At 35.8% G+C, this 18757-nt stretch overlaps 1 protein-coding gene across 1 annotated transcript in view; it reads left to right on the top strand.

Moving 5' to 3' along the window:
- LOC121386524 overlaps positions 1 to 18757 on the top strand; it is a 49993-nt gene that overhangs the window by 12553 nt on the left and 18683 nt on the right. Inside the window, exon 4 of the mRNA XM_041517460.1 lies at positions 13327 to 13472. Coding sequence (XP_041373394.1) covers positions 13327 to 13472 — 146 coding nt within the window. The remainder of the gene's footprint in view (positions 1 to 13326; positions 13473 to 18757) is intronic.

Genomic DNA, 18757 nt, shown 5'->3' with positions numbered 1-18757 from the left:
GATTGTACCATATATCGCCAAAACCATTAGTGAGAAGGAGGTCTCGTACTTGACTAACCCAGTTGATGGCACGTGGTTTTCTTATGCACTCGTCATAGAGGGCGGTATAACACTCTTTTAAAATACAGTTATCTGTATTCAACAACTTTATCCAATATTTTACAATTCGTATATTCCTACTTATATACAGAGGTGATCGGCCTAATTCATAATACACCATCATATTAGTAGTGCTCCGTTTCACGCCTAAAATACGTTTACAAAATTGCAAATGTAGAATCTCGTGGCTGTTTGCTTTGTTAAAACCCCACACTTCACACCCATAAGTTAAAATACTACTAATATATGTATCAAACAATGATAGTAAGGTTTATGCATTTAAAACATAGTTACTAGTTTTAGCAAATAAAGCAGCCATAGCTTTTCTACCTTGGTTGCATATTACCTTCTGAGAGGTGTTAAATTTTCCATTATAATGAAGACATACCCCCAGGTAGTTAAAACTATCGACAATTTCTAAAGTTTGTTCGTGATAGGTCCACTTTTCTTCAGGTTTCACATTTCCACTTTTTCTGAATACTATGATTTTACTTTTATTAATATTTACTTTTAAATTCCACTCAATTGTGTATATATACAAAGTGTCTAACATACTCTGCAATTCATGTACACTTTCAGAGAACAATACTGTATCATCGGCGTACATTAGAAGACAGAGGTGAAGCATATTTAACTGGTATAGACAGTCCGTGGTAATTAACAGTTCCATTTCTAAATCATTGACAAATAAAGAAAATAAAAATGGCGAGAGGGCTTCTCCCTGAATTAGACCAGATTTGTACCAGAACGATTCAGATATTTTCCCCTGATATTTAACACATGATTTGATCTGACCATACATTGATTTTACAACATTTACAAGCTTGCTATTTAATCCTAATTTATAAATGTTTAGCCATAATGCCTTATGTTCAACAGTATCAAATGCTTTACTATAGTCAATAAAGGCACAATATAGTCTTGTTATTGCCAAGCGTAAGAGTTATAAGGCTATGTAAAGCAAAAATAGCGTCAACTGTGCTGAAACCAGGCCTGAAGCCAAACTGGGCATCAGATATTATATTGTAGGTTGAACTCACATTCAGTAATCTATTGTTTAAAATTGAGGTAAACAATTTTGCTAAGTGGCTCATGAGAGTATTACCTCTATAATTGTTTACATCGTTTTTATCACCCTTTTTAAATATGGGGATAATAGTGCCGTTGCACCAGTTCTCTGGAAAGATACCCGAATCTAAAACAACATTAAAAAGTTTACAGAGAATAGGTACCATTATATCTTTACATTCCGTGAAAAACTCATATAATATACCATCTATTCCGGGGCTTTTGTTATGTTTAACTTTACTTAACGCAAATAGGATCTCTTGTTCAGTAATTCGACTGTCTAATTCTTCATACAAGGCTTGATTGTCTTGATCAGTGCAGTCGTTCGTTCCTTGTGTATTATCGTCTTGCTTAGACCAACGAGGTCTTTGAAGTATTTAACAAATTCGTCTATTGTTATGTTACAGTTATGCCTTTTTTTAGATTTATTAAATTTCTTGTAAAATGCTTTGGGGTTGTTTTTCCTGAGAGTACCAATCATATTTCCCTCTTGCATCAGGTAAAATGAACGCAGTTTCCTTTGTAATAACTTGTATTTGTTCTTAGCTTCTGATAATTTTAATTTAAGAATACAACTAAATTTTTGATACTGTGAATGGGGGGTTTAGGCTACAGTCAGTATATGCTACAACTATTTTCGTGTTTCATTGCTTCTTTCTGTTGGTGTAATTAATAAAATATTAAGTTCTTCGGTCGCATTTACATCATCATCACCATTACCTCTGTCGTAATCATCACCACTATTATAACTACTACTACTACAACTATTAATATTATTACTACTACCCTGTTACGTTTGGATCTTGATCGAACCTGTACTAGAATTAATTATGTAACTCCGGTGGTTTGGGGTCAGAATATCGCACCTCTATATATTAGGTTTATGTGTTGTGGTGTGCATGAGCAAGGTAGCGTGTTTGAGAGTGAACGTTTTTGTGTAAATACCGTTTTAAGGAATTTTTTTGTTTTTTTGAAGTATGTACATGTATTTATAATCTAGTTTGTGGTTGACGTACTTGTGTTGAAATGATCAACTGTATTGTGATGTACGCAGAATGATATATACTTTCATATATAAGCTATGTATTTTACTATATTATGTGTGCATACTTAAGTATGGATATATCGTTTACAGTTTGTTCAATGAACTGCTGCGGACTTGCGGGAGTTAAAAAGAGAAAAGATGTCTTTAATTATTTACGGTCAAAACGGTTCTCAGTTTACTTTCTTCAAGACACCCATTTTACAAAAGAAAAAGAACTGTTTATTCGTGCAGAGTGGGGTTTGAATGCATTTTTAATTGTAATAATAGCCAATCTCGCGGAGTTGCAATATTGTTAAATAATGATTTTGAATATAAAATACATTCAATATTTAGAGATGACAATGGAAATTTACTCATTGTAGATATAACAATTTGTAATCTACGTTTAACTTTGGTAAATCTATATGGTCCAAATACAGATAGTCAGGATTTTTACAAGCAAATTTTACAAGTGAAATTGCTTAATAATACATAGTATCTACTCGGGGGTGACTGAAATCTGGTTTTAAACCCACACATATATACACTCAACTACGTAAATATTAATAACCCAAATGCACGCGAAGCAGTATTAGAGATGATTAGTGAGCTAGATCTTGTTGATATTTGGAGAGACCATAACCCCGAACTTCGTAAATATACATGGAGGAGGAACACACCATTGAAACAGGCCCGATTAGATTTTTTCTTAATATCAAATTCACTATATTCTTCTGTAATAAACTCTAATATACATTATGGATATAGAACCGATCATTCTATGCTAAGTCTTAAGTTCGAATTAACTGAAAATATAAAACATAATACCTATTGGAAATTTAATAACTAACTTTTAAAAAATAAATCTTACTTAACAATAATAAAAAACATAATTGCTAGTGTTAAGAGACAGTATGCTGTACTAGTCTACAATCTGGAAGCAATCGATAATATTCCCCTAACGGAAATTTATTTTCAAATTAATGATCAATTATTTTTAGAAGTTTTACTTATGGAGATACGAGGCAAGACGATTTCCTACTCATCTTATTTGAAAAAAGAAAATAGTAAACGGGAAGAAAAATTAATTGAAGAAATAGAATCCTTAGAAAAAAGCGATCATTTAGACTTTGAAAACATTAATTCAAAACGAAAAGATTTAGACCATTTGCGTCAAAAAACAATGGAAGGTGTATACATCAGATCGAGAGCTAGATGGATAGAAGAGGGTGAACGCATTACTAATTACTTTTGTAACTTAGAAAATAGAAATTTTATTAGTAAATCCATAACAGTTATTGTAAAAAACGATGGTTCTATTATTACAGATAAAAAAGAAATTATGAGCGAAACAAAATAATTTTATCAAAAGCATTATTCTCCTAAAGAAAGTATAAGTGACGCCAATCTAAATTATTTAATTTCAGATCAAGATTTAAACAAATTAGGTAAAGAACAGGCTGATTCTGTAGAAGGTTTATTAACCTATGAGGAATTATCAAATGCATTGAAGCGCACAGAAAATAACAAAAGTCCAGGATCAGACGGCTTTTCTGCAGAATTCTTCAAATGTTTTTGGAAAGACAGGCTATTTTGTTCTCAGATCCCTTAATTATGCTTTTATCAGTGGTGAATTATCTGTTACTCAGAAACTGGGAATAATAACTTGTATACCTAAAGGTGATAAACCGAAACGTTTTCTTAGCAACTGGCGACCGATATCACTTCTAAATGTTGTCTATAAATTAGCATCTGCGTGTATATCCGAACAAATTAAAGAAGTACTTCATTTTCTTATTAACGAAGACCAAACTGGTTTCATGCCGGGTCGTTATATTGGTGACAATATAAGGATATTGTATGATATTTTGTATTATGCTGAATCGCATAATATTCCAGGAATATTTCTATGAGTAGATTTTGAAAAAGCATTCGACTCCATTTCATGGTCATATATACATAAAACCCTTGACTTTTTCGGATTTGGAACAGATATTAAACGCTGGATTTCTGTTTTTTTACCAAAATATAAAATCAAGTGTTATAGTTAATGGAAATGTGTCTTCATCATTTAATATATAGAGGCTGTAGGCAAGGTGATCCATTATCTCCTTATATATTTCTTCTCTGTGTAGAAATTCTTGCAGGACTTGTACGTACAAATAAGAAAATTAAAGGCATTTCAATAAACAATAAAGAATACCTAATTTCACAGTATGCCGATGATACTGATTTTATACTTGATGGTAGTAGAACGTCCTTTGAAGAAGCAATAAATACCTTGAATATTTTTTTCCAAAATATCAGGACTCAATATTAATTATGATAAATCAGAGGTAATCTGTATTGGCTCTCTTAGGAATAGTCCAATACGATATTTACAAAATCTTAATCTAAAATGGAATCCTCCTTCATTTAAAGCACTTGGAATTATTTTTAGTACCGACTTGAATGAAATGACCAAACTTAATTATAATTCTAAACTATTTGAATTAAAGAAATTATAAATACATGGATGAGAATGTTGTTAACACCACTTGGAAGAATAGCTATAATAAAATCTCTGTTGATATCTAAGCTTAGTTATCTACTTCTAACATTACCAAATCCATCAGAAACATTTCAGAAAGAATTGCACACGATGTTATTTAAATTTGTATGGAATCAAAAGCCAGACAAGATAAAAAGAATAACTTTGTGTAAAAAGGGAGGTCTCGGAATGATAGACATATTTAACTATGCTAAAGCTTTGAAAATTACATGGCTACGAAAATTGGAAACCAAAGATCCAAAATGGAAATCTATTATTGTTGTATGTTTTCCACAACTCCGTAACATATCTCTATTTGGTAATGATTTCCCCCAATTGTGCATAAAACATGTAAAAAAATCTATTTTGGAAAGACTGTATCATTGCATTCCGTGACTTCTCGTTATTAATTAATGTTTCATCTTTTGAAGACTTTTTATCAGAGCCAATTTTTTTTATAATTCCAATATAAAAATTAACAGCAAATCTTTTTTAAAAAAATAAATGGCTAGGGAAAGGTGTATCTCAAATCTGTGATCTTGTTGATGAATACGGCAACTTTTTAACTTTAACCGCATTTAATAATTTATACAAATTAAATGCATCTTTTTTAGAGTATCAAGGAGTTATTAACTTACTTAAGGCTTACCTTAGGAAGACGAAACTGAATATAATAGAAAAAAATATTCCTTTAGATGATTCTCCTGTTCAACGAAAACTTTGTTCTATCAGAAATGGCTCAAAACTATATTATTACACACTTGTAACTTCTGAAAAGCCAAATTCTGCAATATCAAAATGGCAAAATTATTTTATTTCAGACCTTAATTGGCACACTATTTATTTAAAACCATTTGTAACCACGCAAGAAATAAAACTTAGAAGGTTCCAATATAGAATACTTCATAGAATATTAACTACTAATAGTTTCGCATATAAATTAAAATTAATTGACAGTGAAACGTGTACGTTTTGTCATGAAGGAAAATAATCTATAGTGCATTTATTTTGGGAATGTAAAATTGTTCAGAAATTTTGGAATGATTATTTAAATTGGTTATCAAACTCATGTAATATGTGATTTAAAGCTTTCACTTGAGCTAGTAATATTTCGATGTAAAGATAATATTAAAACAGATAATGTGTTTGACCTGCTACTATTATTAGCTAAATATTTTATATATAAATGTAAAGTGCAAAGGGTCCAATTAAATATTATACACTTCCAAAACGAAGCTAAACAAAGATATAAAATAGAAAAATGTATTTATCTTAGTAAGAACAATCTTAATAAATTATTCACCAAGTGGTCAGTGTATTATTCCCTCTTTGAACAGACCTAATTTTTGTAACTTTCCTTGTGCATCGTCTTGTTCCCAGCGATCCACGCATTAATAATGTATGTGTGTGTGTATATATATAAATATTTAAAAATAAAATACGCACACGATATATATATATATATATATATATATATATATATATATATATATATATATATTATATATATATATATATATATATATATATATCGTGTGCGTATTTTAAATATTTATGTATATATATATATATATATATATATATATATATATATATCGTGTGCGTATTTTATAAATATTTATGTAAATATTTATGTATATATATATATATATATATATATATATATATATATCGTGTGCGTATTTTAAATATTTATGTACGTCGTTCATAGAATGGAAAAGGATGAAAGTGTGTTGATGTGTTTTTGCGTGAGAGAAAGATAAATGGATAGCTACATTGATTAGATATGTAGAGAGACAGAGAGAGAGAGAGAGAGAGAGAGAGAGAGAGAGAGAGAGAGAGAGAGAGAGAGAGAGAGAGAGAGAGAGAGAGAGAGAGAGAGAGAGAAGCGGAGATGGAGAGGGGGTGGGGTAGAGGTGGGGTTTGCAAGCCAGTATCCTAAAGTAGTATATATTATTTTGTTTTATTATTTATATGTACACAATCCATGTTTTACCCTTGGCATGTGTTGTTCTAATTATAAACAAGGGGCTGGCAATAAAACTTGTAAAAAAACAACAACAAAAAAAACAAAAACAAAAAACAACAAACAAACAAACAATTGGAATGTTCATTTTCTAGTATAAAAAACAACAACAAACAAACAAACAAACAAACTAGAAAAGCAGACCACAGTACACATGCTGGTGACTGCTGCGATCGGTCAGTGACCGGACCTTACTTGGGATGTGTGGGCACACGTTCATTGCTGTTAAAAGTTACAATGTTAAAAGTTACAGTGGCACGAAATAATAACAAAATTGTAACAATAACATCATTTTCATCTGAAGTTAGTAATTTTGTTATATTGACGTTTAAATATAATGGAAGACGCGGAATTAATATACTAACGAAAACACTACACATAAGGCCAAGTGACAGCATATTGGACGAGTTCTCGGAATTTTGTTATCGTGATAAACCCTGGTTGCCCATGACAGCGTACATCTACTGTCCGATATATCACGAAAATTAACCAATGGGAAAAAGGCTTATATGAAAGTTGTATTAGAATTACCTTTAAAATTGTCTGTGAATGTTAGTTGTGCAGTTGCTGTTAATAAGAGCTTGTCTTCTCATAAAAGTGGTCTGTTATCCTTGAATGTCATACACCTTCTGACCAGGAGAACACAGAAACAATGACACTGGGCTTGCAAGAACTGAGTTATCGGCGAGCACAACCCAAGCCCAGAAAACCAGAGAAAGTAGGAAAACAAAGAAAGCCTACACAAGTATAACCTGACAGAATGAAACTATGTGAATAGTGTTTGAAAATAGTATGTGTGTAGTGAATGTAGTTTAAAACACCCGGTTACATATGTTAGTCTTGCATGTCGATTATTTAAGGTTAAATGTTAAAATGAAGACATTGTTGTATACATGATTATAAGCGTAAGTGGCAGACAAAACAAAAAACCTAATATTTTAAAAATATATCCACCTCAACAATTTACCCCCCCCCCCCCCCGAAAACCCCAGTAACAACAACAAATAAACAATAGCCTACAAAACAAGCCCACACACCAGTACGCACGCACATCCAAAAACATAACCCAGACAAACGCGTACATTATTTTTTTTTTTTATCTATGTACATATACCAGTGGTATAGGAAGGTGGGAGAGGGGCAGGCGCATGTACACACACACACACACACACACACACGCACACACACACATATATATATGTATATGTCAGTGGCGTAGGAAGGTGCCAAAAAGTGTGTGTGTGTGGGGGGGGGGGGGGAGACACTTTTATATTTACACACTTTTACACTATTACAAAGCAAAATATCTGAAAAGTGAAATGCTTAATGATTGTGCATGATATTAACAATTGCAGGTAGATACTCGATCGTAACTATTAAATTACATATAAAATTGTGTCCGTTACACTATGTCCGTTTAACTTTGTCTGATAATGACACTGGACTCTCTGTTCCGATATGTTTGCGTATTTTCACCAATAATGCATTTATTTGCATCGTCAGTATTCAATTAAATTTAATATACGCCATGATGTACGATTTCTTACCTGTGTTTATTACACTGAAAAATATGTGTATGTTTGCTCCCGAAACTGTCTTTTTTACTGAGTCAGACAGTAGAAACCTTATCGTTAGCCGAGGAAGTGAATTTCTGTATCGTTAGTTCCATTATTAACTACTGCATAGGTCGTAGTTAATAATGCAGCTAGCGGTACCGAAAATTGGGGGGGGGGGGGGGGGGGCACAATCTGTTACAGTAATATCAATTCATTGTAATTTGGTGTTGGTGCCTATCTTCACATAATCTGATAAAATAAAAAAAAAGTGGTGGTGGGTAGGTGTGAAACGTACACCATGAATACTGCATGGCTGGAACAACAGCAACTGCCATATATATGTATGTATGTATGTATGTATGTATGTATGTATGTATATATATATGTATATATATATATGTATATATATGTATATATATATATGTATATATATATGTATATATATGTATATATATATATGTATATATATATATGTATATATATATATATATATATATATATATATATATATATATATATATATATATATATATATATATATATATATATATATATATATATATATATATATATATATATATATATATATATATATATATATATATATATATATATATGTATATATATATGTTGAAATGCGTGTTGAAATGACATTTTCCCTTTTTGTAACCCCAACATAAACTACTTAAAGGCTAAACACCTTAATATCTACTGGATGAAATCTTGCCATATGTTAATCCCACTAATCGTTTTACACTCAGAAATCAACGTCCATTCACTCCACCAACATGCCATACTAATTCATATAAAAACAGCTTTATTCCTAATATTTTGGAGTTATGGAATGATCTTGACAGTTTAACTCAAAATGAACCATGTCTGCCTACCTATAAAAAATTAATAAAAAAGGGAAATCCCAATCCTTCATCTACTCTCTATCTTTATGGAAATTGTAAATGTAACGTTATCCATTGTCAGCTTCGTAACTACATGTATGCTAGCAACTTAAACTATCATTTATTTTTAAGCCATCTTTCTCATAGCCCAAGGTGTGCAGGTGGAGATAACCATGAAAATAATTTTCATTATTTTTATGTCTGCCCTCTGTTCATCAGACAAAGATTTGATTTATTTGCATCGTTACGGAATTACCTTGATATCTTAGACAAAAAAAAAAACCCACCCTAAAAAGTAGCCAAGTGGCTTTTTGTCGAGGCAAACCTTTCAGAGCGATTAGTTTCATTTGCATGGCCTGATCCGACTGTGGGGGTGGGCATGAGGGGGTGACCACTGTATTGTCAGCCTGAGTTGTTGGTAGAAAAGTATCAACATTTATAATGGTATCATTTCTATTTTCTCTCAAAAACCCACCTAATGTATGCAAGGTCAGCCATGTACATACATCAGACACATTGTTTAGTTTTTCGTTTTCTTTCTTTTGAGCCTTATTTTGTTAATTTTTAGATACAAATTGGCAATGATTTATTTTTATTATATGCCAACAAAGGTTTTTATAAAAGTCATGGACATTATATCGTAGTTTACATTTGTAATAATACACGATGTGCCACTGGTTTGATTGTGTATGAAGAACGCGTATCATAAGCCAGACGTTTTTTACAAAGTATCTTCAAAGATTTCACAGTCGTGTCAATATTGTTTTGCCGATTTAATGTCACTTTCTTATTGAGATATGCCACATCTGGACTTGCTTGTAACTGCATTTTTGTAAAGAAAACAACGCATGCACACTGTCATCAGCGGCATTAGCAATTGTCTGTGATACATTCGACCCGCGTGTTACGGCCCATTTTGTCGCTGTCATGAGCGGCATTAGCAATTGTCTGTGGTAAATTCGACCCGCGTGTTACGACCCATTTTGTCGCCGGCGATAAAATAGGTCGCATCTACTGGACCATTTTGTCGCCATCAAAACGATTTTGTCCTATTTTATGATACAAATATTATGAGGTATATAATCATCATTGTTCATTATTTATTAACTCAACACACAGGACGCAATATTGTTTCCAAATGTTTTTGTGCATGTGGTGGTTTGATTTTGGTGTTGTTTAATAGTATTATTCAACTTACAGCGGCGGGACGTAACTCAGTGGTACAGCGCTCGCTCGATGCGCGGTCGGTCTGGGATCGATCCCCGTCGGTGGGCCCATTGGGCTATTTCTCGTTCAAGCCAGTGCACCACGACTCATATATCAAAGGCCGTGATGTGTGTTATCCTGTCTATGGGATGGTGCATATAAAAGATCCCTTGCTGGTAATCGAAAAGAGTAACCCATGAAGTGGCGACAGCAGGTTTCCTACCTCAATATCTGTGTGGTCCTTAACCATATGTCTGATGCCATATAACCGTAAAATAGAATGTGTTGAATGTGTCGTTAAATAAAATATTCCCTTCCTAATTCAACTTACTGTACTAGCACAACAAATATGCTATATAACCTGATTCATCTTCACTGCATAATTGTCTTCCCTTGCCGGATGTATATCCATATCCGTGCATGGGCAGACCATCGTTCTCGATTCTGCAGTCCTCCATTGTAGTCGTACTTTTTACGAGCTCTACAAAACTTTTCAGTTTTTGAACCGCGTGAAACGTTTTATTAAAGTGTAATTTTGTTTGTCTTTTCCACAGCCCTTACCAAGACATACGTTGTTTTAGGGATAATTGGGGTTAGGCATTTATCTGAATGTCTGACACTGCCTCATCAGGCTCAACTACGAGTTTGACCATGTGTGCCAAAGCTGCCAGTGGCAAGCAGCTTTCCCGGTTCGACTCGCACTTACTGTGTCGATCCTGTAGGGCCTGTTCTTTTGACCAGCAGTGCGAGGTGCGATGTGACCTTCGTCCATTTGGACCAAATTTCGCCAGGTCCGGGAGGCGGACAGGAAGAGGGATGTTCGGAAAGGACAGGGAGAGAAGAGCGAGGAGGCAACCTCGGGGGTTGTCCTCCAATCGGAGGTGCCACCACCTTCCAAGAAGTCCGGGCACACCGGTTGTGCGCGGAAGGGTAGTAGGCATAAGAACGCCTCCTCTTCACACTGCTATTGCCAGTTACGTTGTGGACTGATCCCATCTTTGTGGCTAAGAACCAGGTGCCAGGAGAGGAGTTTCCTCTGGCAATCATTCAAAGTTTGTCTCGTATGTTGCTTTCTGATAATTCCGATAAACTCTTTTGTCTGGTCAGGGTGTTAAAGTATTATCTGCATCATACTAAATGTCTTCGTGGTGGGAAGAAGAGGCTGTTTATTTCTTACACTAAACAGCTGGGAGATATTACTAAGAATGCTTTGTCTCGATGGATTGCTGCAACCATCAAGCTGGCGTATGAGACGGCAGGAGATAATTTTCTGCAGAACTTCCCTGAATTTTCAGGATTCCTTGGATATTATCAAGGTGATGAATGCAGGAGTATTTTCGTGACATTGCAGTTGGTCCCGATGGTACCAGACGTATCCAGTCGGTGATTGCTGGTCAGCAGGTTGTTTCTGTATGACGAGCCACACGACGAGGGAGATCTCTCTCTATTCAAGTAGGCAGCTCGTACAGGTCGTGTCGGGAGATAGTTGAGCCATCTTTTCAGGAAAGGGGGTGGTTACTATCTGGGGCAGTCTAGTGCTTTTCCTTTCACTTATGAGATGGTTTTGCCTCACGCGGGGAGTGGAAGATGTTTTGTCAATTCGGGTATTGATAATTAATAGTCACTTAGACTTTTATACCTCGTAAGTCTTGGCTGTCGTACACTTTGTCATTACTTGAGACGATTCACGTTGGTCTAATGGGTAAGTCCTTGTGTTTTCTTACCCTTCAATTAATGTTGAATTCACATGCTCTAACTGTGGTAAATCACGTCTGTTATAGCATAGTTGTTGTGCTAGTACAGTAAGTTAAATAAGACTATTAGGAAATTTGTTTCTAATTTGCATTATCATTGATACTTACCTAGTACTAGCACAACAACGGTAACCTCCCACGCACACCTAGGAGGTCTTCCCTAGATTCAGTCATTACGGACTTTGAATCGAGGACGATGGTCTGCCCATGCGCGGATATGGATATACATCTGGCAAGAGAAGACAATTCTGCAGTGGAGGAGATGACTCAGGTTGTATAGCATAGTTGTTGTGCTAGTACTAGTAATTTTGAGACATGGCGGTTGGTCCCGATGGTACATGTCTTATTAATTCGGTGATTGCAGGTCAGCAGGTTATCTTAGTATGCAGTGTCACGAGATGAGGGAGACATGTACACGCCATGTCAGAAGTAGTTGAGCCACTTTTTGGGGGAAAGGGGTTGGTTCCTGTCTGGGGCAGTCTAGTGCTTATCCTTTCACTTTGTGAGCTGGTTTTGCCTCACATGTGAGGTAGAAGATGGTTTGTCAATTTGGTTACTGATAACATTTGTGGTTGTGAAACTAATCTTTTTGAAATGCCTGCTGAAAAATAAAATTGTACAAATTGTGTCTGGTTACGTTACAGAAAAAGTATTATATGAAACCCTAACGCTCAAAAGATTTCAATATTTGTAACATGTATAAAGTGTCAAAACTAGTAGTTACACACAGAAAGCTGTAATTTTTGCATTGCTATCATACTTTTCCCCATCTCTTGGGATGTAGGCCTCGACAGAAATCATTATGAGCATTCATACCCAAAGGTAGTACCCAAATATGGGGTCCTGGCTCATGGATTATGAAACTTACTTCTTTTTTGTACTGTCGGACATGATGACCTTGCTAAAGTTTTATGTTGCTTATATATATCGCTTACCTGTATTTCGCTAAAGTTTAACATTTCTAATATTTTATGATTTATAGAATGAAAAATAGATATTGAATTGTATTATCTAGCAATAGTTTGAACTGGAAGAAATCAGTAAGACAATTTAACAGAGACGAGTGGTTGATTAAATACACATCGTCTAAGATGACATCATGAATTCGTCTTAATATAACAGAAAATGGATTTATGCAATTGATGTTTTCTTGTACTATGTTTTCAGCTATCGTGACCATCTTTTCCATCAATACTACGAATGCCCTCCCCTCAAAAGAACAGATTAACTCTGAAAAAGATTTTAACGTCAGCACCGTCATTGATTGTGCATTTCCAAGTGTGAACGTGTCCTGGGTGTTTGGTGACAGTCAAGTAAGAGTTACTATATTTATATTTTATTACCCACCTGGTAAACATCTAGATGTGGTTAATACCGATGACACCAAACCTTGGTTTGAATTTCGTTATCCGAGGAGCACTGCAATTATTTCCTTTGATGGGCATGGGATCAGGAGGGTACCGCAGCAGTTTAGGGGACACTCAATGGGCACACCAGCAAATTAAGAAGATCTTTATGGGGCATGACTAGAGCTGCAACGATTCACTCACGTATTCGGTGAGGCTATCCACGATATGTATTTGTTATTTTGTACCCAAAGAACGAAATATATTTATGGGTTGTTGTTTTTGGTTTTTAAATTGTATTATTATTAATATATAAATTTAGAAAGACCACAGTTTGAAAGCTTTATGTACATACAGAAATAGTTTAAGCAGTCTACTATCCTCTACCTAATGTACCCACAATGGCCAAATTACTTGATGTTATCGATTTTGAAAACTGGTACATCCTCTGTATATAATGTAGTTAGTTATTATTAACAATGTAAGTTTGCAATGATCAGAAGATAAAATATTATATTTATAAGACTGACATAAAAAAACTGTCAAAGTTAGCTGGATTTTAAATATACAATGAATTTCAATTTCATTATCCATAATATACACAAACAAGTGTTACCAGCATCAAGAAGCTGAAATTAACAACTGCTGAATGGAAATCATAAAATTGGTGGCTGTGTGGAACAGACCTCAAGATTTCAGATTCCACTGTTCATGTCTATGTTGCGAAGCAACTCGTGGACGCTAACTGAGAACTCACACAAGATCTCACAAAAGTAGCCCTGTTTAGTTGTTGGGGGGGGGGGGGGGGGGAGGCATAGACAATGGGAGGCCACACAATAGGAATGTGAATGATTCCATTATTAATTATTGTATCAGAAGGGAACCCGAAAATTCTGTCAAGATCCAACAAATACTTACTGCCATTGTTGTTAAAGCCCGAGAAACCATCGGTTCGGATCCGTACTTAATACATATCAGATATGCGCTGAAATAATATTAAAGGGACATTCCTGAGTTTGCTGCATTGTAAGATGTTTCCGACTTATAAACTATTTCTACGATTAAACTTACATAGTAAATATATTTTCTTGCTTAGAATATCAGTGTCTGTATATTCAATGTGTTTCTGGTCATCTTAATATTTGTAAGAAGTCCAAACTGGATTTTTTCTTCAAATAAGTTTGTAGGTACGAAAAAACTTATTTTAGGAATTAAAATGAATTTTAACCTATTACAAATATTAGAACGATCAGAAACATGTTTACTATATACAACCACTAATATTTTATGCAGAAAAATATAGTTGATAAGTAATTACAATCGTTAAAAAGTCTCTGTTAGTCGATAGCATCTTAAAAATTGCACCAAACTAAGGAATGTCCCTTTAATATGTGTGCGCTGTGTGTATGCAGATATTTATCACATGTATTGTATTAACATGATTTAAATATTTATAAAGCCTATATTATACGGATAAATACATTTTCTTGGGAATTCTTTTCATCCAGTTATTTAAATTTTGGTTAGGTATTTGGAAGAAAAATTAAATGATACATATGAAATTTGAGCTACTATAAAACATTAAAATCAGACCCGATAGTTGGGAGGGAGGGGGTTTACAGTCTGTAGTGGAGGGACACAGTCTAGTTGGGGGGGGGGGGGGGGGTTACAAAAGATGCACGGTACATAAGTCTGCATTCAGGTATGTAAATAAACAAACAAAACAATTTTAATTCACCTAAACATTTTGAAATCAACACATTTTGACTGTAAAGACATAAAAACGTTACCAAGAACAATTTAATTCAATATAAGCTAAATTAATGTATCGAGGACATGTTTTTGCCAGCCTAGTTCAAACACCTTTCACACACCTGTCAAAATGCCATTTCCCTGTCATAGTTACAATAGGCAAAGTCTTATTTTAGCTTTCAGGAAATTAATAAAAAGCTGTATTATTTACATCATAGTAATTTTTGACTCTATAAGCGAAATACTTGTAGAAGATAAACTTTACCCATTTAAATGAAAGACAGGACATATTTCAAAAGTGGTCAACGCCAGGCCCAAACATTCAAATTACCAGCTCAAACTGGATTTTTGTTTCTATAATTTTTGTTCATGTAAAAAAAATTTTTTTTAGTTTAACCTATTTTCTTACACACCTCTTGGTGAGAACACCATGCATTATTTTTGATAACACATGGGTTTACAATTTCTATCTACAGTCAAATCTCTCAAAACCGAACTCTCTGTAAACCGGAATTCCCTCAAAACCGGATGTTTTTCATGGTCCTTTTTTAAATATCTGTGCAGAAAAGAACCTCTTTAAACCAGATACCTCTTAAAACTGGACTTTTTACTTGGTTCCGAAGGTGTCCGGTTTAGAGGGATTTCATTGTATAATTACTATCCTGTTTTATTCATTATTCCCAATTGGGACATCTTGGGCAGAAACCGGCCCAAGATGTCCCAATTCTAAAAAGTATGTACCAAGTCAGACCAAAATGTCCCAACTGTTGACTTGTGTGTTGAAACAGAAAAATGTTTGAATAACAGTACATATACTTAAATGTATGTATGTATATTTGTTTGTGTGTATGTATGCATGTATGTATGTATTCAGAGCTAACAACTGTTACGCTTTGGGCGTAGTTTGCTACGCTTAGTCGATGATTGTTATGCTCATGCCCAAATTGCTATGCTCATTTGAAAAAAAATCCAGTATAATACGCTAATGAAAGCCAGTAATAAGTTCTGCAACAGATGATTAGTGTATTTGGCTAAAGTTTCTAATAACGAATTATGTTTTATTTGCCAAGCTTATACGTTTCATCTTTTTCACAAATTATAGGTTTACAGGGAAGAGTTAAAAAGCAGGCGATTTCTGGCAATTATACTAAACATTGGACATAATCTTGGAATACATCTACAGTAACTAAAAATTGAATTCCTCATTTCTGTGGCTTTTTGGGGTTTTTTTTCCAACCAGTGTAAAATAGTTATAGTAAGATGTATTTACTAACAGGCATGTACTTTTACTGAAGGCCGATCCCAGTGTCGCATACTATAAAACCTTCAAAGAACTGTTCTTTAGTTATGTTACACTTGCATGCCATGAATATAGAAAATTGCACGTGAACATATGCCAGTTAGGAATAGAGTAATTTTAATTTTAACTTGAAATAAGAATATAAGCATTCAATAGTCTTATTCTACTTGAAATAAGAATATAAGCATTCAATAGTCTTATTCAACTTAGTGTACTAGCACAATAACTATCATATGCAACCTGAGTCATCTGCTCCACTGCAGAATTATCTTCCCTTGCTGGATGTATATCCATATCCGCGCATGGGCACACCATCGTTCTCCATTGCGGACATACTTTTAACAAGCTCTGCAAACCTTTCGGTTTTTTTAGTACGACGTGAAATGTTTTATTAAAGTGTAATTTTGTTTATTTCTTTTCCATAGCTCTTGGGATAATTGGGGTTACGCATTTTTTTCAGCATGTCTGACACGGCTTCATCAGGCTTATCCACGAGGTTGACCGTGTGTGCCGAAGCTGGCTGTGGCAAGCGGCTTCCCCGGTTCGACTCGCACTTAATGTGTCAGTCCTGTAGGGCCTGTTCTTTTGACCAACAGTGCGAGGTCTGCGTGACATGGCCTTCGTCCATTTGGGCGTAATTTGTCCTGAGAGACAGGAAGAGGGATATTCGGAAAGGAAAGGGAGAGAAGAGTGAGGAGGCAACCTCGGGGGTTGTCCTCCAATTGGAGGTGTCGCCAGCTTCCGAGAAGTCGATTATGCTTTACCAGCGGAGGCGGCTGTTTCCAATTTTCAGGATGTTTCTTTTGGGTGGAGGCTCCATGGCTGGAACTTGGTTTTCCGCTTGCCCAGGAGGCACACGAATCCTTATTGGAGATTGATACTTTGATTGCTGGCACCGATCGTATCATGGGAGCGGTGGTGGAGGAGTTTCCGGCGGCTTTGGCCATTGAGAAGCTCTTACCCAGTATGAAGCTGGTGGCCCCCTCTTCATACCAGACGATGGACACGTCTTTCCTGAACCATGCAGCAGTTGTTTCTGCTTGGCGTCTTTTGTACGTGTCGTCATCGAAGACCTATAGATGATGGAGAAGTTATCAAAACGTCTCTTTCAGGTGAACAACCATCTAGGTACCTTCCTTTTTGGGTTGGATAAGGCTGTGGAGAGACTTCCCCCGATGGCTCGAGGTTGTTTGAGGTTGCTTGTCGGCTGCCGCGAAGGCGTCGCATCACATTGTGCAGATGTCTGGGCACTTATGGGCAGATAATCTGTTGTTGCGACGCTATCATTACTTGTCTGGGCTATGGGCTACCGGTGTTGTGAAAACTTACTTTTGCAGCCGGTCAGTGAGGGAGACCTTGCTGTTTGGGTCGGACTTCAGCCTTGTTATGAATAAGGAGTTGGTCAAATTCGTCCCCCTGCCCCAGCTTGGTAACGTTCCTAAGCGCCCTTTCGGTGCTGCTGTGTTTCGCCTGCCTTTCTCCAAGAAACCAGCTTTTCTTGAGGGGGTTCAGAATACTAAGGTTTCTGGCCCTAATTGGCGCTCTGGGACGGCGCCACCCCCCATCAAACAGAAGAATCGTGCTCGTCTGAGGGCAGCACGTTTTTGGGCTACTGCTAAGGGCACGGCACCTAAGAATGGTAAGCCGCCAGAGTGAGGGTGTTGGGATCGGCAACTGTTAACGGAGGTGCCATTAGCAGACATTTCCGTGGGTGGCAGGTTACGTCATTTTCTTCTACAATGGCATCTCTCCTGCCACACCTGGACCCATGGGTTCTGTCGGTCGTCAAGGAGGGATATCGGATCCCCATTTCGTTGGCTCCCCCTCACTTCGTCTCCCCAGATGCCTCCGATGTTGTCGTTCGACAGGTGGGTTCTGGTGGAAACGATGATTGCTGAGTTTCTCGGCAAAGGTGCCATCCACCAGGTGGATTTGGACTCCCGGGGGTTTTACTCCCATTTGTTCTTTGCCCAAAAGAAAAATGGCGAGTGGAGACCGATTCTCAACATCAAGCCACTGAGTGCATTCGTGGTCGTTCCTTCCATCAAGATGGAGACTGCAATTGGTCCGGGGCTTTACTACAGGTTGGCGGCGTCAATTGACCTGAGAGACGCCTATCTGCATGTTCCGATTCATTGAGATCTTTGGAAGTTTCTGCGCTTCCTATTCGACGGCAAAGCTTACAAGTTATATATATATA

The sequence above is a fragment of the Gigantopelta aegis genome, chromosome 12 (genome assembly GCF_016097555.1).
Source record: "Gigantopelta aegis isolate Gae_Host chromosome 12, Gae_host_genome, whole genome shotgun sequence".
In the NCBI taxonomy this organism is placed as follows: Eukaryota; Metazoa; Mollusca; class Gastropoda; order Neomphalida; family Peltospiridae; genus Gigantopelta; species Gigantopelta aegis.
The sequence above is the reverse complement of the archived record's forward strand: the minus strand, read 5'-3'. Positions and strand labels throughout refer to the sequence as shown.